Here is a 24,763-nt window from a genome sequence, read left to right as displayed (position 1 = left end):
ACTGATTTTCTTTGCATTTTGATTGCGTTTTGAATATAAAGATAGTTAATTAGACTTTATGCTATAATTCCTCTATCTTTGGTAGAACATTTCTTTTAAAAACACATTTTAGGTGACAAATGTAATTACTGGGAAAGGATCTATTGCTTGTTTGTGCTAAGGGAGAATACAGATTTTGTGGAAAGCTGGATCTGTTGATTGGCTATCTGGAAAGCTTCTTCATTTTAGCCTTCAGAAGCTTCAGACTTCTTCACAAAATTTGGCAAAATTCTTACGGAACTAGCAGAATACACACAAACACATGTATATATGCACATATGTATATGTACATATGCTTTCTTTTCCATATGGCAGCTGTTCAAATATCTGAAGACAATAACCATGTTTCCCCAGTGTTCTCCAGGACTCTACACCCCTAAATGCTACTTTAGTATGGTTTTATGGCCCCCTCACTAACCACCCCCCTCCCCCCCGGATAACTACAGCTTCTCAGTGACCTTCTTCAAATGCGGTGGCCTTCGAGGGCACCTTTCCGTTTACCCTCCCTCTGCCTCCTCCTGTTAGCCGCCAGACTCCTGCCCAAAGTATCTGCACAGGCTGGAAGGCCGGTGGGTTATCCGTCCCGTGTTCTGGGCAACGCGCCTGAAGGCTCCTTCCCTTTTTTTATGTGTGTTGTAGTGAGCCTACGGTACCCTAAAACCACGTGTCTGCCCTACATTATGTTTGAGCAGGTGATGTTCAAGTCCATTTATATGACAGGACACTTGACCCTGTTAAACTTCATTGCCTTCGGTAAAGTCAGCGCAGTAGCTGAGGGCCACAAGGATCGTGTCCGCTCTGAGCTTCCCAGCTTTGTGCAAGGAAGGGGGCTTATAGGCAGGAGTGGGCGCAGCTGCTTAAATGTATCTGGGGACATTGTCAGAGGCCCTTGCTCCTTCTTGGAAATCTTGGAAGAACCCATGGCCATAAACGTTCTCAAAAAGACTGTGATGAAAATACCCGACGTGTGTATGTCAGCTCCTTGGGCTGAGGAAGAAAAGGTGGAGAAAGTCTGGAATATTCAAGATCATCAGGCTGAGTGGGACAGGGGGATCCCTCAAGGATGAAATCCTAAAGACACAATGGAAAACTTTCCAGTGACAATGAAACTTTCCAGAAGAAGAAACAGCCCAGCGAGCATCCTGCCCTCACCATAAGCCTTGCATCTGCGCCCTTCCCTGCCCTTGCCAGCACCTTCCTTCAGGCCTCCATCTGGCCTCTTACAAGACCAAACTCATTGTCTTCTTTACCATCCACCCCTCACAAGGCTTCCTCCTGGAGATTCTTAAAACAGATTTTTTTCAAAAAAAATCTGGGAACTGTGCCCTCCGGGATGTGATGCAGACTCTCATCTTGGCATTCAAAGCCCCTTGCAGTCTGGCTCCGGTCATCGTTCCTCTTTGGGTGCTCTACCTTGTAGCCAAAGGGCTTTATCAGTCAGTTATCAAACACGTAAAGAATCCGGATGGCGCCGGATGCTGGACCCGGAGTCCAAAAGTGTAATGATCGCGTATTTAAAATCAGCCGGAGTCAGGAACTCAGGTTAAGGGAAAAATCTTCAGTCTTTATTGAAGTGAAGAGGTGAAAAAAGATTGTGATAGCAATATGGGCAAGAAGGATTGTGATAGCAACATGGGCAGCTGCGACAGGAAGCCAACTAGCAGAGAGAGAGCGCGAGAGATATCTGCTCTCCTCCCCTTCCTTTTCCACTCCCCTGCCTCCACCCACCAGAATCGTCATTTCCTATACAACACATGAGGACTTGCACAAAGAGTGGGCAGGGGCCATTCTTTCTCCAAGCTTATATATTAATAGAGTATGGTCCAATGACTATTTAGCCTCATGTGCTTGGGACCTCAGTGCATCAGCTCAAGCCTCAGCCCATTACACAAAAGACCCGAGTCTAAATGGAGCCTCCCTTAGGCTCCATCTGCCTCCGTTTCCTCATTTGTAAAGTGCACATAATAGCGTCTACTTCCCAGAGTTGTCATGAGGATCAAATGAAATAATTGTAAAACACTGCAAACCCCCCATGCGCTATATGAATGCTAGTTATTGCTATCATTTGTAATAATTTATAATAGAACAGGGAATACGGAAGGTGTCAGGCTGTGCTGAGTGCGAAGGCTGCAAAGAAAAAGCAAAGCCGCCTTTGTCCTCAAAGAACTCACCTTCTCAGGAGGGAAAAGTGTGTGTAAAAATGTGTGTGTGTGTCTGTGTGTATGTGTGTGTGTGTGTGTCTGTGTGTGTGTGTGTCTGTGTGTCTGTGTGTGTCTGTGTGTGTGTGTGGTGTGTGTGTGTCTCTGTGTGTCTGTGTGTGTCTGTGTGTGTGTGGTGTGTGTGTGTCTGTATGTGTCTGTGTGTGTGGTGTGTGTGTGTGCGGTGTGTGTGTGTGTGTCTATGTGTGTGTGTGGTGTGTGTGTGGTGTGTGTGTGTCTGTGTCTGTGTGTGTGGTATGTGTGTGGTATGTGTGTCTGTGTGTCTGTGTGTATGTGTGTGTCTGTGTGTCTGTGTGTCTGTGTGTGTCTGTGTGTATGTGTGTATGTGTGTGTCTGTGTGTCTGTGTGTATGTGTGTGCATGTCCCCTCTGGAGAGAAGGGCCCACCTTCAGGTTCACAGAGCAGGCCCTTTTCCCTGGGCCCTGCAGGAAGCCGATGAGGAGGAAGGGCATTCTGGGCCGGGAGACGCCAGGGAGCCCGCCCGGCCTGGGAGACTGCGGGAGTCCAGGCCATCGCGTGTGGAGACTGTGACCCCTGGAGCAGGTGGGGCACTGTCATGGGCGTCGGGGCAGACATCAGGAGGCCTGGCCTGCGAGGAGCCCCAGAGAGCAGCTCTCAGGAGCCGGCCCTCCACACGGGCTAAGGCAGGAGTCAGCATTCCTGGGGCTTCCTCCGGACTTTATTCCGATAGGTGGGATTTTCCCGTGGATCCCTTGTGTGACCGGGGGCCAGGGCCGAGGCTGAAGAGTGAGGAGGGCCTGCCTCTGGCTGCTGGACGGCGATGAGGGGCCTTAGCCTGCCGAGGTTCCAGCGCCTCTCCCAGCGTCGTCTCTCTGACCCCGACGGCAGCCTCGGGAGGGCGGTGCTGCTGTGATCCACATTTTAGAGCTAAGGAAACTGAAGGAGCAGAAAAGTGGACTGGCCCAGGTCTAACTGGCAGGAACCGGATTTGGGGACTCCCGCCTGCAAGTATGTGAAGGACTCGGTTCTTATCCCAGCCATGGCATTTCCTTTGGCGGTCTGATGGATGGTGTGGATCAGTGACCACAGTGAGACAGAGGCGGAGGAGCCGCCCCGAGGACGGCCATGCTGGCCAAGCCAGCCTGGGGCAGAGAGTGTTCAGGCAGACAGATGTAGACTGCCCTAGGGGACATTAATTGGGATTGTTTCGTAAAAGATGGAGAAGCAGCCAAAGGACAGCTGAGCCTGTAGAAAGGTCTGGGTTATGGAGACCATCCCAGGACCCCCCAAGGATGAAACCTAAAGGAGGAGAGATGTTCCCGCCTCCCCAACAGGGGAGCCTCCATGTTGGACCTCTCCCTGCCAGTCCCTCTTGTGCTCTCCCCGAAGGCAAGACCACATGGCCTTGAGCTGATGTGGAGTCCGGGGCCGCTTGCAGGCCTCCCAGCTTCCAGGGCGTTAAAGAAGGGCCGCAGATGAGGGCAGAGTACCAGAGCCTGAACTCAATGACAAGAGCAGCTGAGAAGATGAGTTACTCATGGCCCTTTGCCTACTTCATCTTTCTGCCGACTTTTGGAAAATAGCTTCCAGAAACAGAATCTGCGAGTGCTCAGGATCGCCGAGCCTGGGCTGCCTGGAACAAACTATATCTGAAAAAACCCTCACTAGCCCATACTAGCAAGTGGTTCCCACCTGGCTTGCAGACCCCTGCCTTTGGAGGCTCAAGGGCTTGGGAAGCCCTCCCAACAGAGGCCCTTTAAATCGGTCTCTCTACAACTTGCCCAATTAGTCCCAGTCCGGGACTGTATTCCCCATGATGACCCTGCAGATATTTGAAAATGGCACCTGTATTATTACCCGTGGAGGGGAAGCATAATATCGGGGAGACTCCTCCTGCCTCCAGCCTTGCGCCTATTTTAAGTCATTTAACTTCTCGGAGACTCGGGCTATTTCAAGCTATAAGTCATGGGCAAGTTGGGATTTATGTTGAAGGGGAGAATTCTCGCTGTAAAATTACAGGTCCTTGGTATGTTACTATTTTCTTACAGGTAGCCAATTAAAAAGCCGAATACTGGCGTGTTTGCTAGTGTAATTCGTCATGTTCAATTTCTGCTCCACACGTATTTCAAAGGAAACGTTTCCTTTTTTCTCTCCTGTAAAATGTCTTTAGTGCTTGTCATTTACTGTTTGCCTAGTTGGAAGATTTAAAAGTATTTCTTTTTACTTCTCACTTACAAAACACTTTCAGGTTTGGAAAAATACTTGAAAAAATTAAAACAGTTGTGAATGATGATGTGAGATACATGAAAGGCTGCCTGAACATGAGGACTCAGAAGTGCTACGCCGTGAAGGCGAACATAAACGAGTTCCTGGACATTGCCAGAAGGACGTACGCCGAGATCGTGGACGACATAGCGGGTACTTGTGGAGACAGACGGGCACTCGTAACCTCTGTCTTTGTTTTATACACCAAAAAAATAGTCTTTCCTATTACAAGGCATGTCACGTGTATTTGCTAGGGAAGAATGACCAAGAATAGATTCGATTCCATTTTTAATTGCCCAAATAAGTAAGTTAGATTTTAATTTGTTCCTTATAATGCAGTATATTAACTTTTAGAAATGAAATTTTAATAGAGATCACAAGGTTTTTATTTTCCTAATATTCATGAGTTTCAGAGTATGTTATACGAGGACTCAGTTTTTCAGAATTTTGGTAGAATGAAAACTATGTAGCAGCTGCTGTGTGTGAGAGGAACAAGGTCAGGCAGCTTATTACTCTGAAGCACAAAGGGTGGGGGCCTCCTTGACCTACAGGCTCGGATACAGTTGGGTGTGTGGCCCTTGTATCTGATTGCTTTTGCAATGAGGGATCCTGTGGAAGCAGGGCCCACGGACCAGTAGTCAGCAGGGGGCCTGCCCTGCAGCCTTCCCTTGTCAAGCTGGGGGAACCAAGCTCTGTGGTTCGGAGGGCCGGCTCCTGTTGCCCACTTAGAGAGGACCAGGTTTGATAACCCTGCACTGCTTTACCCCTGTGTCCTGGCGGTTGTTCCAGAGGAACTTCTCAGACAGATCAGTCCTCAGACGGTCCTCCCGGGGCCCCAGGCCTTTTCCCTCCTGACAGCGGAGCTGGGATGGGAGAATGTTAGTGAGACGCCCCCAAGGCCATGTAAGTGGCTGGATGTGGGGACCACAGGGCATTTTGGCTGTTAAAATGGGTGACCCTAAACCCCTTCGTTCATGTTTCAGCCACAGTGACGCTAAATCACAGGGTATCATTGAACAAATGAAACGTCCGGGCTGAAATACCGAGGCACACAAAGGGCCAGTCAGTCTGACCATCATGGGAACTGGTGGGGTCTGTGAGAGGCAGTGCCGAGGAGTAGGGTCGGGGCTGGATTCGAATCTCATGTCAGAGGCATGCTGGGAGTTTGATCCCTTCTCTCCCTCCTCCCCCTTCCCTGGGGGCAGGTGAAAGACCAAATGACTGAGGGTCTTCCAGGCATATTGAGTTATTGAGTAACATGGTTGCCATCTTAGGCCCAGGGCTCAGATATGGGGAAGGGGGGGCCAGACTTCTTTGTATCAAAAACAACCAAATAAGGCTATTCATTTACAAGAAAACAAGGCAACTTCAGGTAATCTGATTTCTAATCAGGGACTTTCCACATTGGGTCGGGGAGAGTATGGGTGCCCCCCGAATGCAGAACTCTCCCGAGGTGTCTATTGATGACCCTTGGAGCTAGACTGGCTCCTGTCCTTGGTTAGGGGACAGACACCCAGGGCGGGGATCGAGCCCAAGTTGGGACAACCCCAAAATTGATTAGGAAGGAAACTGCATCTTGGGAGGGAGCCAGGCTTCAGGCCGCTCAGTCTCCCCACAGCCCCCATCCCACTCCCGGTTCCCCTCCTCCAGACCAGGAGGGTGGCCCGACTTGGGGCTTCAGGAGGTCACTGACAGGAGCTGGGCTTCCCCAGCCCAGGAAGACTGCAGGCTCCCGCCTGCCTCGGTGTGTTGAGGACATTTGTAAAGCACTTTAAAAACCTTATAGAACTCCCATACCTGGCATTATGTAATCCTAGTATTTGTCATGACCACCAGCCACCGAAGCTCCCAGGCCCCCCAGGCCACCCTTGGTAGGGAAGAGACAGGCAGCTGCCTCCAGTCCCGTAAAGGGGTGCATGCAACGAAGGTCTCGCCGTGCTGCTCTGGCTCCTTATTGGTGCTGGGGGCAGCTGGACTGCAGCCCAGAACTCCATGGAGCTCAGCTGGCCGGCAGGGGGCCCAGAACCTGGCCCAGAGAACCGGGCCTGCTTGGCCCGAAGGCAGCCAGACCCAGGCTCGGCCCTCCTGAGGGGCCAGACTCTGACCTCACTGGGAACTATCTGGTGCTGCAGCCAGAACTAGAGTCAGTTAGGGAATGTTAATGGTCCAAGGCCATGGGGGGCCCGTGGAGGTCCCTAGGTGGGATTCAGGGGTCTGGGGCCCTGGGCCTGGGGTGGTGAGGGGTGCCTGACAAGCTGAGGAGGCTTCCTGTCACTCACCAAAGCCATTTACATTCTCGGTCTGCCTCTCTGTGTGTCTCTGTCTCTCTGTGTGTCTCTGTCTCTCTTTCTCGCTCTCCCTCCCTCCCCTCCCTCTGTCCCCCCTTTTCATGTCCTACCTGTTGATTCACATGTAGCTGCATTTCCGGTTTTGCATTTGCTGTTAGTTGATCCTTGGAAGCCAAGGGAAGGGCTCGGTGGTCGCCATGTTACTGGCTGTGGTTCAGCTCCCTTCTTCGAGCCCCGCTGCCGCCATTGTCTCCCACCACATTAACCACTTCTCCCGGCCTCAGGTTCTTTGGAGACCCCGACCCAGTTGTCCCCAGTCTGCCGGTTCTCGCAGCTTTTGGTTGCCCGTGGATCCCACGCCTCTTCCATTAACAAAGTCATTGGCCAGAATGTTGGATGGAACCGGGCCAAGAGACTCCTATTTAAAACAATTAATTTCTGAAAATCGGTGGAGGAAATTTATCATTTGGCAAATTTCATTGTTAATACTTTGGGCAGCATTTTTTAAACCAAAAATACTATTCATAAAATAGCAGAGAGAGCACAGAGGGGTCAAGTTTGATTTTGTTTTGAGAGGAGACGAGGAAATTCTTTGAAAAGGTGCAAATAAGCCATTTTGTACAAGGATTTTTACAAGATTCGAATGTCTCACTGTGATTTGTAAGTAGGTTTCTAGCATTTTAATAAGCGATAGATTGAAACGTGTTTTTCCCAACAGATATGTCAAATTCTAAAAGAATAATGTTCCTACTTCAACAACGGAGCTCTGTTTCTCTTTCTTTCGGGGACACTAGGAATGATAACGCAGCTCGCCGAGAAATACGGTCTCCCTTTGAAGACGAGTTTTAGCTCCGCTCGAGGATTTTTCATCCAGATGAACCTGGATTGTGCATTGCTCCCCGGTGGCCAGCTCCCCTCCGAGTTTATTAAGGTTCGTTCTGAAACGGTCGGGAAATAATGTTTACACAGGAATTAGGGGCGGGTTTTGGGAAGGCGTCTCTGCTACCAAAGTCGGATCTGTCCCTCGAATGTGTATTATCCGAAGGGTTCCATGGCACTCTCTGAGCTGGGAGGGTGCTGCCACCTGGCGGCTGCCGGGGGAGTCCGCTTCCCCTCCAGGCCATCTCCTGAAATGGTCTCCGGAGTAGACACTCTTCCTTTACCTTATTTTCCATTTGACCTCCTTTTTCTCTGTTTATGGGCTAAAAAGCAGCCCTGAAACATCCGATGTAGAGACGCAAGGGGGCTTGGGGCTCATTAAATGCGGGCTGGAGGGCCGGAGGGACCCTTCAGATTGTCTGGCCCGATCTTGTTTTACAAATGAGAAGCTGAGTCCCGGGCCGAGGTGCCCCTCCATTCCCCCCCCAGCCACAGTCAGAGCGATGGAGAACATGGGGGGAGTGCGGCTTTGAGGCCCCCCCCCCAGGTCCGCAGCGGTTCTCTGCTCTGTCACAAGAGGCGCCAGCTCTGGCCCGGAAGGGCCGAAGCCTCCCCTGCCTCCCGGCTCTTTGGGCGGTTCTGGCGCTGATGACCTGCTTGGACTGGAGGGACAGGGCTCAGGGCTAGTGGTGGATGAAGCGAGCCCTGCAGGGACCGGGTGGCCACGAGACCAATGGTGGCGGGCAGCTGGGCCTGCGGGCCCCGAGGCTGGGGGGGACCCGGGGCAGCTGGTGATGGCTGGGGGCCTCCCCCTGGAGAGCCCCCGTGCCGTTGCAGGCCCCAAGGCCAGGAGTCCTTTCTCTGGTCTGCCTGCCTCCCGGCTCCTCATTCTAGTTCCTGGTGTGGCCCCTGAGGCTGGGCCCCTCCAGCTCAGGAAGCCCAGTGGTTCCCACAAGTCTCCGGAAATGCCGGTGCCACGGTCCCCCTTGTGTCTGGCCGGCCCAAGGACCCTGGGCTCCCCGCCTTGCCCTCCATGGCCCCCCCCACAGGCCTTTCCTGAGTCTGTGCGTGCCCTGGCTTTTGCCCCACGCCAGGCTGGGAGAGCGTTCCCCAGGGGTGGCTGCCTTCAGCCGCCAGAGCCAGCGGGGGCCTATAGGGTGGGAAGGCCCTTCGCCCCAGGCTTGAGTTTCCAGCTTCATAGACATGCTCTCCCTTGGGGAGTCACCTCATCTTTGCCACAAGCAGCCCCTGGGGGAGACTTCTCGACTTAAAATATGGGAAATCGACCATTAGTCCATAAAATTCATGGCAACTTCAGGCTATTTTTTTGACAGATAAAAGTGTTTCTTAGACATAACAATTATATGATGGGAAAATACATTTTATTTAGAATTGCTTTTGTTCTATAATTAGAGCAACTTTTGTTCCCCCCAATGGTTAGCTTTTAAACTAGGAATGTTTTTCATTTGGTTATAACTAAGGGGTGAACTTTAACATTTAATTTTGATTTCTCGGCAGATTACCAAAATGAAAAACACGTACAGCTTCACGTCGGCAGATCTGATTAAAATGAATGAAAGGTGCCAAGAGTCGCTGCGAGAAATCTACCACATGACTTACATGTAAGAGAATTTCCGCTGTTTGGCTCTGGAGCTGAATGGGCTTGTGAGGTTAATGCTGATAATTAGCAGTGTTCATGATGCTGACGTCCATTTATTAATTCTTTTCTTGTTTCTTATAAATTATGATTTTTAAGAAATGAAAAGTTAAATCTTCTCTAAGTAGGTCCCACTAGACACTGTGCAGGGCCCAGCAGCTTCTGGAATCCAGCATGCTTTCTGTTATTCCATGGTACTCTGTAAGCACGTGCATGTGCAAAGTCTGGATCTGGTCAGTGCTGCCCCAGACACAGGAGGGGAGGCCCGGAGGTTCGGAATGTCCTGGGAGAGTTGGGGAGCTGAGCAGTCAGTGCCGCTGGAGCCCCTCCCCCAGGAGCTCTCTTGGCCCCTGGGAGCAGAACCCCGAGGGAGCAGAACCCCCGGGGATGAGCCCAGGCTGAGTGGGGTCCGGCCAGAGGCTGCTGCTCTCCGGGGTAGGGAAGAGGGGATTCCCATTGGGAAGGATGGGCCCTGAGCCAGCAGCAGGAGTTGGGAGGAAGGGCACCCCGGACTTGGGAGAAGCCACAAGACGATCGTCATCGGCTCTATTGGAACACTGAGACTAAAGTCAGAGGAGATACGGCTGGAGAGGGCTTTGGGGGATCCCAGGGGTCCGCTTGGACTGGATTCAGGAAGCCACAAGGAGCCCAAACTGTTCTTGAGCCAAGGAGCAACAGCAGCAGATCTCTGAGCAAGATTTGTGATAGGGCTAGGAAGGGGACCTGGGGGGAGAGAGACCTGGGAGGTGGCAGTGCCTAAGCCCATGGGGCCGGAGCCAGGGCCCCCTTGCAGTGAGAAGTGCCTGGGGTGCGCCTGAAGGCTGGCCCAGGGGTTCTGAAGGGCCTGGAGCCCGCAGGCCTTCCCTGCTTCACTCAGCGAGCCAGTGGGCACAAAATGCGGGCATTCCCGAAGGAACGGCCCTGGAGCTTTTGTCTCACCGGTTGTGGTGTCATTAATGGGCCACAGGAGCCAAGGAGGGGGATGTTTGTTTAGGATCTGGCTCAGACCAATGAGAGACTGGGGAAGTGTCAGGACTTTGGGGAACAAGTGGTATCTTGCACTCACAGTCTGGAATAAATCAAGAAGGGAGGGTTGGGTCCAGTTTGTCCTGGGCCCGGGTTCGGGTTCTGAGAGATTAAATTAGGGCTATGTCGTGCGCCAGGCACTGAAGCTCTGTGGGAAAGTCAGCCTGGGAGGGAAGCTCCTGAGCATGAATTTCTGAAGACATGGAAGGAAGCAGTTTGGAGGGGCGGAAGTGTGTGGGGCTTGCCAGCCAAGGCCTGGGGGGTGCCAGCCCTGTGTGCCCACCCTGGAGGAGTGCTGACAGGTCTGGGAGGGGCCCAGGGTCTGAGCGGGTTGGGTCCGTGTGTCTGTCTGGGCCAAATGGGCCAAGAAGGAGCACAAAAAATGGCCTGAGTTGCAGCTTGGGGGTTTCCCCTCCTTGTCAAGGAGTGATCCTTGCACTAGAAAGAACCGAACAAAAGTGAGTGACCAGGATGCAGCCCGACGTTTGTGAAGGTCCCCTGTGGTCTGTGGGGGCTGGCGTGGGTCAGTGCAGTGGCCCTGGGAGATCCTGGACGCCTGAGGGAGACCAAGGGTCAGGGAGAGCCAGGCTTCAGATGCGGGGACGGGAGTTTGGCTTTGATTCCTTGTAGGAATTAAGGAGTGACCAAAGCCCTCCATGGGCCAGAGTAGGGGGGCCACCCCCCGGGGAGCCCTGGTCCCTGAGAGCGTTTCACCCGTGACAAGGTTACTGGCCTAAGTTGTAATAGCTGAGAACATTTCTGAGGGAGAATGGAGCGGTCCAGATCCCAGGTGATCAGGCGTCAGGGTAGGGTCCCGGACCAGGCCCCCAGCCTTGAGCTGCTCCATTTCTCTCTTAGCCCCAGGCATACAGACCCTGCCCTCGAGGAGCTGACAATCTAGGAGACCAACTGTGAACTGAACCAGCAAGAGTGAGCCAGGATAGACTGGAGGGCTCCCCAGAGGGACGGCTTCAGGGTGCAGGAGCATGGGGGGGCACTCCTGCAGAAGCTAGACTTCCGACTGGGATTTTAAGGGTGCAGAGAAACCAGAGGCAGAGGGGAGGGGGACACTGCAGGCCTGGGGGTGGTCCCAGTGTGGCCAAAGGGGCAGTTTGGGGACCTTGTCCCTGGGCAGTGCTTCACAGCATGGAGGAGCCTCCAAAGTCGTGGGGAAAGAGACCCCCGCGGGTGGAGTGGAGATTCAGAGTGAGGCAGGTGGGCCCTGGGGAGAGAGAAGGATCCAAGTGGGCAGTGCCAGGAGCAGAGCAGGCCCGGGCGGGCATCCCTGGAGTTGGAGGAGATGCATAGGAGACTTAGCAGGGATGCCAGGAGAGTACAAAGAGCACAACAGACCCAGGTGGTCAGTGCAGGGACGCGGGGACTCCATCCTGATGGAGACGAACAAGGTGCCTGAGAGCTGACAGTAAACCAGCATGGCCCCTGGCAGAAAAGGCATCTGCTAAGGGAGAGCTCTGTGCATGAGCACAACCCTCTCTGGGTTCTGCATTTCAGAGCGAAACGGTAAAAATCCAGTGTCTAAAAGCATTCAGGATAAAATAAGGGGGCCCAGCCTGCCGGGGGTAGTAGCTCCAGGAGCCCCTCAGTCTGGCTGTGAAAGGGTTTGCTTTTGGAGCCTCTGGGCATTGTTGTTCTAAGGCCTGCGCAGGTTTCCCCAGATTGCCGGGCGGGAGGGCCCACGCCTGAGAGAGGCCCCGCCGAGGCTCCCGGTCCATCTCTTGCCTTCCGAGTTTTCGGGTGCCCAAGCTGAATCTGAAACAGAAAGTTCCCTAGCATTCCACGGGGGCGCACTTCCATGCAAGAACAAGGTGGAACCAGAAGCAGCGGCCGAGAGAGGGTCCCCCGCTCTGGCTCTGGCGAGTCTGTTCCCCTGGGTTTCAGGTAACTCCTTAGTCTTAGCTGCTGAGTCCTCGAGAAACAGGCACTTACAGGTCTGCAGAGGACTTTGCATGGGTCGTCTCATTGAGAGGGTCAAAGATTGGCTGAGATTTGGGCAGGTGGAAGGAGTTTCCCCGTGGGGAAAATGAGTGACTCCAAGGAGCTTTCGTATCTTCATGAATGATACTCAGTAGAAGCCCATCTGGGTCAGAAATAGAGCCCGATTCTCCTTTAACGAATGACCTTTCTTTTACCTCCTGGAATGAACAAAGGCCGAGCCATGGGAACCCTTCCCATACACAGAAGCTGGGAAGGGCCATGGATTGTCTGCGGGGCACCCTTTGGGCGTGTTCCTGCTGTGAGTGCCAGCCCGGAGAACGTGAGCCGAGCTCTCTGTTTGCAGGGTCGTGTGCCAGCTGCTTGGTGAGATTTATCCCCTGGTTCACTGCCTCTACAAACTTTCCGACGTCGTGTCCATGCTGGATATGTTGCTGTCGTTTGCTCACGTCTGCACTCTGTCCGACTATGGTAAGTTACTGTGCTATTTAGGGTTATTTTCTGCGGGTAAACCTCCATTTAGGGTTAGATAAGATTAGGTAACAAGCTCCAGGGTGTTTACATCTTTACTTGACTTCTTTGCCCTTGGACGGCTAAGCTTTGACATAACTTGTAGATCTGGATTTCAGTAACTTCACGTAGGGATTCTCTCTCACACAACGGGACTACAACTTGTGTGCGTCTCTGGGACCGTGTCCATTTCCTTTCATAGATGTACTCCCCAAACTGCCCCAGGATCCAGTGGATTCACAAGTGAATCCTATCAAACTTTCAAAGAATGATTAATTCTAATATACCTAAAATAACTGAAAAAATAACAAAAGGAAGCATCCTTTTGTTATATAAAATATTATATGTGTTATGTATATAACATATATTATATAAAATATCTTTTATATGGAACCAAATTCCTTCTATTGCACAGATGTCATAGAAACCTGGGAGAGTCAGAACAGAAAGTATAGAACCAAATATCTCTAATGACCATGGATTCAAACTTTGAATAATATATTAAAAATCATTTTTATAATTTATAATTAAATAAATAAATAAAACATTATCAAGAAACTAACACAACATAGCATAAGGCTTATACCCTTTAATTCAGTGATATTTATGCCATGAATGCAAACTTGATTTAATTTAATTTAACTCTATTAATAACAAAATAAAAACCAGAAGATTGTATCGATGGATACAACAAAAAAATCTTTTGACAAAGCACAATACTCATTTCTGTTAAAAAGATTAGGAAACATAGAAAAAACAGACCTTTCCTTAAAATGATAAATAGTATATATTTAAAACCAAGAACTAACATTATTTCTAATGAAGATAAAATGAAATCTTTTTCAATAAATTCAAGTCCATTGTCATCATTTCTATTTAATGTCATCCTAGAAATACTGGCTCTAGCAAGAAGAATAAATTGAGGGAATGTGCATAGGTAAAGAAGAAATAAAATGATCGTTCTTTGCTGATTATATAATGATGTAATTAAAGAGCACTAAAATGCCAGCTAAAAATTAATTGAAACAATTAATAACTTCAGCATACTTGCAATACATAAAATAAATCTACAGAAATCATAGCATTTCTACATGATGCCAATAAAACCCAGCAGGAAGGGATTGAGAAATTCTATTTAAAATCACTACTGAATATATAAAATATTTGGAAGACTACTTTCCAACATCTATACAAGAATTATTAAAAAAATTATAAATAGCTATTTGCAGAAATAAAACACTTAAATCATTGAAAATACATTAATTGCCTTCAGGTAGCATGAGCCAATATAATAAAAATGACAATGCTACTTAAATTAATTTACTTATTCAATGTTATATTAATCTCACTACATTATGGAACTAGAAAAAAAATAATGAAATTCACGTGGAGGAAAAAAGATTAAGAATCTCCAGAAAAATAATGGGAATAAATGAGAGCTTGGCAGTGCTAATCTCAGACTATACTACAAAGAAGTAATTACCAAAACAATCTGATAGTGCTACAGGTATAGGCCCAGTGCCTCTCTTAGGCTTTACTTACCTGTATTGAAAGAAAGATGAACAAGTCCTTAATGTACAGATATTTTTATAGCAGCTCTTTTTGCAACGTCAAGGGGCTGCCTAGATGGATTAAGCTGGTTTGTGATTATTATGGATTATTAGTGTGCTGTAAGAAATGAGGCAATAGAATTTCAAAAAGATGTGGATAGATTTTTATGAATTGATGCAGTGGGGGGAGCAGAACCCGATGAACAATTTGCAGTATAACAAAAGTATGATAAACAATAACAGTTTGGGAGATGTGTACTTAAGCCGGCCAAGAATGAAAAGAATAGAAGGATGTTTTAGGCAGGATCTGAACACCGAGAAGACAGAAGAACAGAAAGAGGCAAAATGCATGAACTTTCAGACATCATTGTATCATTAGTGTTACTGTTTTACTTTGTCCCAAGGACATCTCGGAGAGTGGAAATAATCTGTAAAAGTTTATAATGTAAAAATAAAGCTTCGGTAACATTTAACATTTTAAAAATAAGATCAAAGGAAACTTTTTTATTGCAATTTTCTGATCAACAATTTTAATAACCTTTGAAAAAAGGAAACAAAATTAACTGGTGTGATATTCTTTAAAAAGAAAAAACCCATTATTTTTTAATTTCCCTCTCACTTTTTTCTCCTCTGTGTCTCATGGAGTCCTCCATTGTCAGGAAGTCTAGTCCTTCCTCTTGCCCTTGTGTCCATCCAATGACAGGAGCCCAAGAGGCTTGGACCTGGGGGCTCTAAGCAATTTCTCTGGCCATCCTCCATGTCTGGACCCCTCTCCCTCCTCTGTGCTCACTACTGGCCACTTCCTTTAAGTCTCAACTAAAATCCCATCTTTTACAGAGGGCCTTTCTCAATCCCTGTTGATTCCAGGGCCGTCCCTCTGTAAATCATTCCTTATTTGTCCTGCATGGGATTTATTTGTGTGGGATTGTTTGCTTCTTGTTTCCCCAGTGAGAATTTGAGATCCCTGAGGCCAGGGGTTGTGCTCTGCCTTTTTTTTTTTTTTTTTAATCTTCCCAGGTCTCAGGACAGTGTCTTATCTGTAAGTAGGCTAAGTAAAGAAGCCTGATAGACTAAGTAAAGAAGCACTGAATAACAGCATAACTTTTTCTCTTTTTTTCTTTAACTACTTATTGATATCTTTTTTAACATCACTTTAATTTCCTAATATTTTCCCTCACTTAGCCATACCTTGTAGCAAAGAATTTTAAAAAGAGAGAGAGAGAAAAATAGTTTGGTAAAACTAAGCAACCCATCCATACAATCTGATAATAAATGCCGTTTTTTACACCCATGATCTCCCACTCCTGCAAAGAAGGGAAGGAAATTCAATTTCTCTTCTTCTTGGGACCAAACACAGTTGGCTTTGATTTTTGTTGTTGCTCTTTCCAGTTATAGAGTGTTGTTGTTCAGTCATTTTTCAGTTGTGTCTGACTCTTCATGACCCCATTTGGGGTTTTCTTGGCAAAGACAATGGAGTGGTTTGCCATTTCCTTCTCCTGCTTATTTTACTAGTGAAGAAACTGAGGCAAGCATCTTAACTGTCAAATTATTTTTATTTTTTTAGGCTGGTGATTTATCATTGCATTGATCAAAATTCTAAAGTCTTTCCAAACTTTCTCTCCACAATGGATTGTATACATTGGTCTCTTAGCTCTGCTCTCTTCTCTCTGCACCATTTCATAAAGGTTTGACTAATTTTCTCTGAAAATTTCCATTTCATCATTTCCTATGGCAGAATAATACTCTGTTACATTTATATACCACAATTTGTTTAGCCATTCCCCAGCAGGAGAACAGCCTATTATTTTTGACTCCCCCAAGAGAGTTATGTAAGTATTTTTGAATATATCAGTACTTTTTCTTTCTGATTTTTGGGGGAGCATGTGCCTAATATTTCAAAGCGTGAATGGTATAGCACTGAATATACAAATTAGGCAGTATCTCATTTTTACTGCATTTCTATAACCTACCCATGAGCAATGAGTATTTCTCCAGTTATTTAGGTCTGTCTTTATTTTTTGCAGAATTTTTTTTTTTTAGTTACATTATATAGTTTCTAGTTGAATTTCTTGAGTCCAAGTGTAAGACTTTAAATTTCAGATCATTGTTTTCAGCCTTTCAGGATCTTTTTGGAATACACTTAGGTTATTGACTGGATTAACTATCCCTACCTGCTTTGTATCATTTGCAAATTGAATAAGGATTCCAGACTCGCCTTTATCTGAATAATTGGTAAAATAGGTTCCCCAGCACAGGGCCTGTCCCAGACCCCCACACCCCATCTGAGACCTCTTTCAGTTTGACAGAGAACTGTGAATGACTTGCTATTGAGTCTGGATAGGTAGCATTCCATGACCTATGTTTCTTGATGGGAAAGTGGGACTGAGAAGAATGGAGAATTCCCAAGAGTGAATTTCAGAATTAAACACAGATGATTTCAAGGAAGAAAAGGGAGAAGTATCTAAACAGAACTCGTGAACTCATCAACAACTCAATGCATGGAGAGAAGGTGGGAACCAGGCAAAAATGACTGTGTCTCAGATTTCTGGAGAATACAGAACTAATAAAAGTGGATGAAAGGGTCAGGGTCTAAAAGACCAATGTGATGGCCTGAATTCAATAAGGCAAAATTTAGCAGGGTCAAAAAATTATCTTCAAAAGTGCAGAATGAGGGAGTCACCAAGTGACTGCCAATCCTCTCGAGAGCTCCGGAGGCTTTAGGAGGCTACAAGCTTGATGTGAGTCATGAATAGGAAGACAGGGCAGTTTTAGAGGAGACATACAAAGACAGAAACACTGACAGAGACAGGCAGACACCAAGAGACACACAGAGACAGAGACACTGAGAAAGACAGACACTAAGAGACAAAGACAGAGACATTGAGACAGAGACAGAGACACTGCAGAGACAGACACCAAGAGACACACAGAGACAGAGACATTGAGAAAGACAGACACTAAGAGACAAAGACAGAGACATTGAGACAGACAGAGACAGAGACACTGCAGAGACAGACACCAAGAGACAAACAGAGACAGAAACACTGAGAAAGACAGACACTAAGAGACAAAGACAGAGACATTGAGACAGAGACAGAGACACTGCAGAGACAGACACCAAGAGACACACAGAGACAGAGACACTGAGAAAGACAGACACTAAGAGACAAAGACAGAGACACTGAGACAGACAGAGACACAAAGACAGAGACACTGCAGAGACAGACAGACACTGAGAGACACACAGAGACAGACAACAGAGAGAGAAACATTGAGAAAGACAGACACTGAGAGACAGACAAAGACAGAGACACTGAGACAGTCAGAGACAGAGACACTGCAGAGACAGACACCAAGAGACACACAGAGACAGAGACACTGAGAAAGACAGACACTAAGAGACAAAGACAGAGACATTGAGACAGACAGAGACAGAGACACTGCAGAGACAGACACCAAGAGACACACAGAGACAGAGACACTGAGACAGAGACAGAGACACTGCAGAGACAGAGACTAAGAGACACACAGAGACAGAGACACTGAGAAAGACAGACACTAAGAGACAGACAAAGACAGAGAACTGAGACAGACAGAGACACAGACAAAGACAGAGACACTGCAGAGACAGACAGACACTGAGAGACACACAGAGACAGACAACAGAGAGAGAAACATTGAGAAAGACAGACACTGAGAGACAAAGACAGAGACACTGAGACAGACAGAGACAGAGACTGCAGAGACAGACACCAAGAGACACACAGAGACAGAGACACAGACAAAGACAGACACTGCAGAGACAGACAAACACTGAGAGAGACACACAGAGACAGACAACAGAGAGAGAAACATTGAGAAAGACAGACACTGAGAGACAGACAGACAAAGACAGAGACACCGAGAGAGACAGATAGAAAGAATCCAAATGAAGAAAAAGCATTCCCTTATGCTTGGCCCTATTTATCCAGTAGTGTCAGTTCTGAATGTCACATTTTCAGAATGATTGTAGCAGATTGGATTGGTAATGGGGCTGGGTATCTCACCATAGGTTTAAGGATAATAAGAGATGTGATGAGTAGAGCATCAAACAAAATGGGTAAAAATCCACTTAGAGCACAAAATGCCTTTTGATCTTGAATGTAATTTATTGGTAGGATCTTAGGGTTAGAACTAGAGGAGACCTCAGAGGTCTATCCCCTCCTGCAAATCTTTTGCTCTGCAGATGAGGAAGCTGAGACCTAGCAAAGCTAAATGACCCACAGTTATACCCTTAGTGACTGGCTGAGCTAGGATTCAGGCCTTTTTCCTTTGCATCACCAGCCTGAATCAATGCAAAACCAGCTCTTTCCACTCGACCACGGAGCCTTTTTCCCCTCCTCAATATAGAAAGGAAAAAGCTTAAACGCCGTGTGCTGTTATAGCTTACAGTTTCCCTTTCCCCCCTTTAGTTCGCCCTGAATTCACGGACACATTAGCCATCAAACAAGGCTGGCACCCCATCCTTGAGAAGATATCCATGGAAAGGCCTGTGGCTAACAACACTTACATCACCGAGGGCAGCAACTTCGTGATCGTCACTGGGCCAAACATGAGCGGGAAGTCAACTTACTTAAAGCAGATTGCCCTTTGTCAGATCATGGCCCAGATTGGTAAGTCACGCTTTTCTCTGGGCATTGTCCTCCCTCAAAACCTCCCAGAGTCAGTGCTAAATTTCCAGGCTTCCACAAGCCCCTCGAGGTCACTCCTTTCAGGTAAGATTATAGTACATCTTATAGCAGAGAACACTCACTGCTCTTTCAGTAAACATTTATTAGGTGCCACCTGTCTACATTAGGAGCTCCCCTCCAGCTTCTTGTAGTCTACAGCCACTTTTGGTACCTGGTTCTGGTTTGTTGGGGCCTTGTTCACCAAGGGCAATTTTTGGGCTTCATTCAGGGACTTCTAATGTCTGGTGGGAGGCCAGATGACCACAGGGGTTTTGGAAGTTCAGAAAAGCCTCAGGAATTTATAAGTCAGAGTCCAGGTCAGGTTTTTCAGCATTGAGGCCCTGAGGAACAATGAGGAACCTTGGGGAGTACCCCAAATGATCCAGGACCCCAGCCCAGTGGGAGCTAAGGTGACATTTCATCCAACACGCAACTCAGGCCACATCTGGATATAAACGTGGGGGAACCAACCATGTCCAAAAAAACAAAAAAAGAGCCCAGACAACTTAGTTCAAGAAATCTTCAGAGAAAACTTTCCAAATCTCTTGGTACTGGAGGGAAAAGTAGAACTAGAAAGAAACCCCTGGTCACTTCCTAAAGTAAATTTCAAAATGAAAACTCCCAGAAACATCACAGCCAAAATCCAGAACTTCCCAGTCAAAGAAAAACATTGCAAAGAAAGAAAGCCTTTAAATACTCAGCTGCCCAGGATTTAGTTGCCACAAAATCCAAAGGGGCAAAAACTCGGAATATAATATGCTAGAAGGCAAAGGATATGGTGTTACAGTCAGGTGTAATTTATCTAGCAAAACTAATGTCATGGGGGAAATGAAATTTTAGTGAAATAAAGAGCTTTGGTGCATTCCTGAAGAAAAGACCAGAAAGGGCTGGAGAGAATGAATAGGCAGGAAAAAAAAAAACATAAAACCAAAAAGTTAAACCAAACCTAGCAAAGATAACTGAGCAAAGATAAAATGCTTATATTCTGATATGGAGAGATGATCCATGTGTCCTCTCTAGGCCTTGTCATCAGTGGTGGTCCTGGAGAGTCTCATTAGACAGAAAACCTGAGAGAAGACTGGAAAGAGAGGGGAGGAAGAATGGGGGGAGCACTGTATGAGGTGGAGAAGGAAAGTCAGGGGAAATATCTAACCCAATTAGGATATGCAAGTGGTCATCGACACAATATAGGGAAAGGAGTGACTGGAGAAGATCTCTGAATTGATCAAAGGAGGATAAAATACATCTGCAAAGTTGTGTACTGAAATACATTTGAGTCAGCAGGGAAATAGAGAAAGGGAAGAAGAGAAATTAGAGTGAAGGTCGCTAAGCAAAACAACCTCTAACTAAGAATGTACAAAAATTGTAGCTCTTTTGGAGGTGACAGAGAAAAGGAAACTCAACGGTTCCCATGATCTGGGAATGTGCTGTGAGAAATGATGAAGGGGATGTCTCAGAGAATCCTGGAAAGATTTATATGAGCCGGTGCAGAGAAAGGAATCAGGGGACAATTATCCAATGGCAACATGCTAAAGACACAGCTTGAAAGAGTGAGGAACTCTCCATAATCAAGCAGGCTTCCAGAGGACTGAGGATGAAATGTGTTCCTTACCTCCACAGTGGGAGGTGGACTTGGAGGTAGAAGACAATGGTGGGTTTTGGCCCACGGAGAGGGGGGCGATGTGTTTTTGTTTGACAATCATGTTTGTAACAAGTTTTTTGGGGGGAGATTTAGTTTCCCAATTTGCATGGGGTTTGGAATGAAAGAGCAGATGTGGTAGAAAGGTAGATATGGTTTGCTGATTGGTTTAAAAATATCAAATGCAATTTTTTTGCAAGACAATGGGATTAAGTGACTTGCCTAGAGTCACATAGCTAGGAAGTATATAAAGTATATACATGTATACACACACACACACACACATAGAGAAAGACAGAGACAGAGACAGACAGACAGACAGACTATGGTGAAAAGAAATAAGTAGAAAGGCTCTTGTAGGAGATCATACAAGAAGCAAGAACAATATAGATAGGTTCACGATGTGGAAAAGGGGAGAAAGAACTGATGGCAGAAAGGCTCTATTTTCTCAAGAGAGTCAGTGGTGAAGTACTCGTTGAGAATGGAAAGGAAGCAGTAGTTTGGGGGCTTTGAGTGAAGAAAACTCAGAATACGATACCAATTCAGTAAGGGGGAAATAAAAGAATTGTGGCAGCAGCAATAACTTGTTAAGATCAGGTAACATCATTTATCAGATTATTGATAAGGCGGCAGTTTCTTAAATTTTAGCATCACATTCTTTAATGCAACTATATCAAAAAGCTCCTGTAATTTGAGATATTTCATCCTTTGTGCCTCCAGAAACTAGCTCAATGAGTTGGCTCCCACTCAAACCCAGAACTTGCAGACCACCACCAACATATTTATATGTTAGCCTAAAAACAAGAGACAATTAATCAAATGGCCTAGGACGATAAGCAATGTGGAAGGTGTTCCCTACACACAGATGGACACGTCATCCTATGGAAGAAGGGCACAGATGTAGCTCCCAGAGGGACACTCATGTAAGAAACATACACATCCTTCATACCGAAGTTCCAGAGCCACAGATATCCTCTGCAAATGGCCCTGCTTGGGGATGGGTCAGGGCTCCCCGGGAGTCCCTCTGGCCTGCTGGGCAATGCCACGGGTGTGGAGGTGCTGCCCTCAGCTACATTCTAATCTTCTCCGTTATCTTCCCGGGGAGCCCGGGCTATGGTGAGAAGGAAGCGTTGTTCCTGGAGACACAGACCCCAGCCTCAGCCCAGCCAGCAGCCAGGAAAGCCTGCAGAAACTCCAGGAGAAAGGGGTCTCTCTCATTGGACTGCTGTTCTCATGTGGAGTCTCTGACCCCTGCTGCTGAAAAGCATCCTTATTCCAGGAGAATCTGGTGGTGTGGTGAGGGGGCAGGGAGTGAGGTTGCCCAAGGAGTACCTGGGACTTCTGGGCAGCTGGTGCAAGGGCGTGATGGGGAGCAGGACAGTCGGGCCACTTTCTCTTTGCCTTCATCGGCCCAGACCTGCTCCAGCTAATACTGAGGAAACAAGATGGAAAGACAGGCCAGGATGCTCCAAGGAGCAAAATGTGGGATCTCAGAGAGCCCAATGGACTTTGCCAAGGCCCACGGCTAGTTCCCAGGACACCGGAAGCAGAATGCAGCCCCAGCTGTGCCTTCTCTTTGTGGTTACCTGTGGAACAGTGACTTCAGTTATTTAGTTGTCAGAGTACTCATTCAACTTCCCTGATCGTTCAGTGTTAAGACACTTTTAGGATCTTAATGCAAAACAAGTTTTTCCTTTAACAATTATCCTAATTTTGCTTAGCTTTTTCCTAATATTCAGAAAGAACTGATAACGATTATATAATCGACATTCCTGGATCCTTTAAAAAAAAGAAAAGGGGCAGCAAGGAATAGTGAATCTTAGAGCGAGGAAGACCAGGGTCTTTGAGTCCTGATGCAAATGGGTTCCAGATGGGTGACCGTGGGCAAAGCATAACTTTTCAGAGCCCCGGACAATGGGGAAAACATGATAAAATTACTGACAAATTATAGAGTTATATCAGTGGGAGGATTTTCCTACACAGATGAAATCATTTGAGAATGGCTTTTATTTCTCAATAATATTTTATTTTTCTAATTACATGTAAAGATAGTTTTCAACATTTATTTTTGTAAGATTTTAAGTTCCAAATTTTTTCTCTCTCTCTTCCCTATATTTTCCCTCCCCAAGACAGCGAGCAGTCTGATATAGGTAATACACGTACAATCATTTTAAACATTTTCATGTTGTGAAAGAAAAATGAGAACAAAAGGGAAAAACCATAGGAAAAAGCAAACTAAGAAACAAGTAAAAAGGTGAAAATGGTATGCTTCAATCTACATTCAGTCTCCATAGTTCTCTCTCTGGATGCAGATGGCATTTTCCATCACAAGTCTGTTGGAATTGTTTTAAATCATTGTATGGCTGAGAAGAGCTAAGTCTATCATAGTCGATCAGAGGATGATTTTTAAAAATGTTGCTTTTAAACCTTTCTTAAGACTGTCTCTTGCCGGATTGGACAATGAATTTATAAGGAGAAAAGCTTATTTTTCTTCAGGATTTAATAGGCTACTATTTTCTTTCTGACATTGCCAATTTGTATTTAAGGATAGAATTTTCTTTTTCACAAATTTGAATGCTAACCACTTTTTTACATATAAATAATGGCATGCTGTTATTTTCCAGTGGAATTAAAGTGCATTTTGTGCTCTCATTCTTTATATGGAACAGGTTTATAAGTTGACCCATTCAGCTTTTAAGAGAGGGATATAAAATCTGGTGTAGACAGCATCATATTGTCTGGGACAGTAAACTTAGTTTTATGGTGGAAAATTTAGTGTTGATTTTTTCTTCTTTCTGCTGCTGTGTAGCCTTCAATGTTTTCCAGTCACATTTGCTATAATATTTTCCCAAGAGCTTTTGAGGATGAAACTTTAAACTTCAGTTACTTTTCTAAAATGGATTGCTTCCTATTTAAAATTTTTTTTGATTTTTTAAAATTTAAATTTATTTGATTTTTTAAATATCTCTTTTCATTCTTTTTCACATGACTATTACCTTTAGAATTTGTTCTTAACACACACACACACAACACACACATATAACTATTGTTGTGCAGTATAAAGGAGAAAAAGTTTAGTACAAATATGGTTTTTTAAAAAAAAGAATTTCTTTCTGCTTTGAATTTAAATACACCTGACACCTTTTCTTAATTCTACAGGTTCATTTGTCCCAGCAGAATATTCTTCATTTAGAATCACAGAACAAATTTTCACCAGAATCAGTATGGGTGATGATATAGAGACAAATTCATCAACGTTTATGAAGGAAATGAAAGAGGTACCAAGTTAAATTCTTCTACTGTTGGGAGCTGATTGGATTCAGCTGGAGATGGCGGGTAGCATCTCCCGGCCTGTGACCATCCTGAAGCAGGCCTGTGACACAGTCTCTGTTATCTCAGTGTCTGAGAAAAGATGGCCCTTTACTTAGGAAGCATGTCCATTTTTCTGTGAAATGCACAGTGTGCTCCCCCAAAAGACAATTTCTAATTACTTCTATCTTTTACATTGTTCTTGCTAGGCTTAATTTTAAATACTGGATTGGTAGCAAGCTTCTTTTTATCAGACTTTAATTTTCCAAGATAACTGGGAACGTGGAGCCAGGGAAGGCAGAGTCCCAGAATCCGCCAACTCCAGGCCCCACGGATCAGGCAGCCTTGCATGGTACGGTGCATGGCTCAGAGAGGGCCAGGGCCACCTTGTCTGTAAGGCCCCGGCTCCTCGGGGCACTCAGGGAGCAGACGGGGCCTTGAAGCCCAGGCTTTGCAGCAGGAGGGGTGGGATCAGGTTTGGGAGTGAGGAAGACTACTTCAGCAGGACTCTGAGGGCCTTCTTAGTCTCTCTCCAAGGAATCCCTGGTTTCCCTTCAGAATCCCTCTCTAGATGAAGCCTTCTGTGGTTCCTGCAGCTGCTCAAGCCTTCCTCCCACAGTTACCTTGTATGTGCTTTTTGGAGGATTTTCCTCATTAGAATTCAAGTTCATTTAGGGCAAGGGTTAGAACAGTGCCCAACAGTGCGGTTCCATAGCAACTGCATGATTAGTGCTTGCAGAGTCGTCTATCAGACGTGGC

The 24,763-nt window shown here is 46.5% G+C and overlaps 1 protein-coding gene across 1 annotated transcript in view; it reads left to right on the top strand.

Annotated features, from left to right (window-relative positions):
* MSH4 (mutS homolog 4) overlaps positions 1-24,763 on the top strand; it is a 57,752-nt gene that overhangs the window by 25,294 nt on the left and 7,695 nt on the right. Inside the window, exons 11-16 of the mRNA XM_051999396.1 lie at positions 4,468-4,637; positions 7,567-7,703; positions 9,170-9,273; positions 12,634-12,758; positions 18,799-18,999; positions 23,855-23,973. Coding sequence (XP_051855356.1) covers positions 4,468-4,637; positions 7,567-7,703; positions 9,170-9,273; positions 12,634-12,758; positions 18,799-18,999; positions 23,855-23,973 — 856 coding nt within the window. The remainder of the gene's footprint in view (positions 1-4,467; positions 4,638-7,566; positions 7,704-9,169; positions 9,274-12,633; positions 12,759-18,798; positions 19,000-23,854; positions 23,974-24,763) is intronic.

The sequence above is a fragment of the Antechinus flavipes genome, chromosome 4 (assembly GCF_016432865.1).
Source record: "Antechinus flavipes isolate AdamAnt ecotype Samford, QLD, Australia chromosome 4, AdamAnt_v2, whole genome shotgun sequence".
Lineage (NCBI taxonomy): Eukaryota > Metazoa > Chordata > Mammalia > Dasyuromorphia > Dasyuridae > Antechinus > Antechinus flavipes.
Note: the sequence above shows the minus strand (reverse complement) of the source record. Positions and strands in the feature narration are given on the sequence as shown.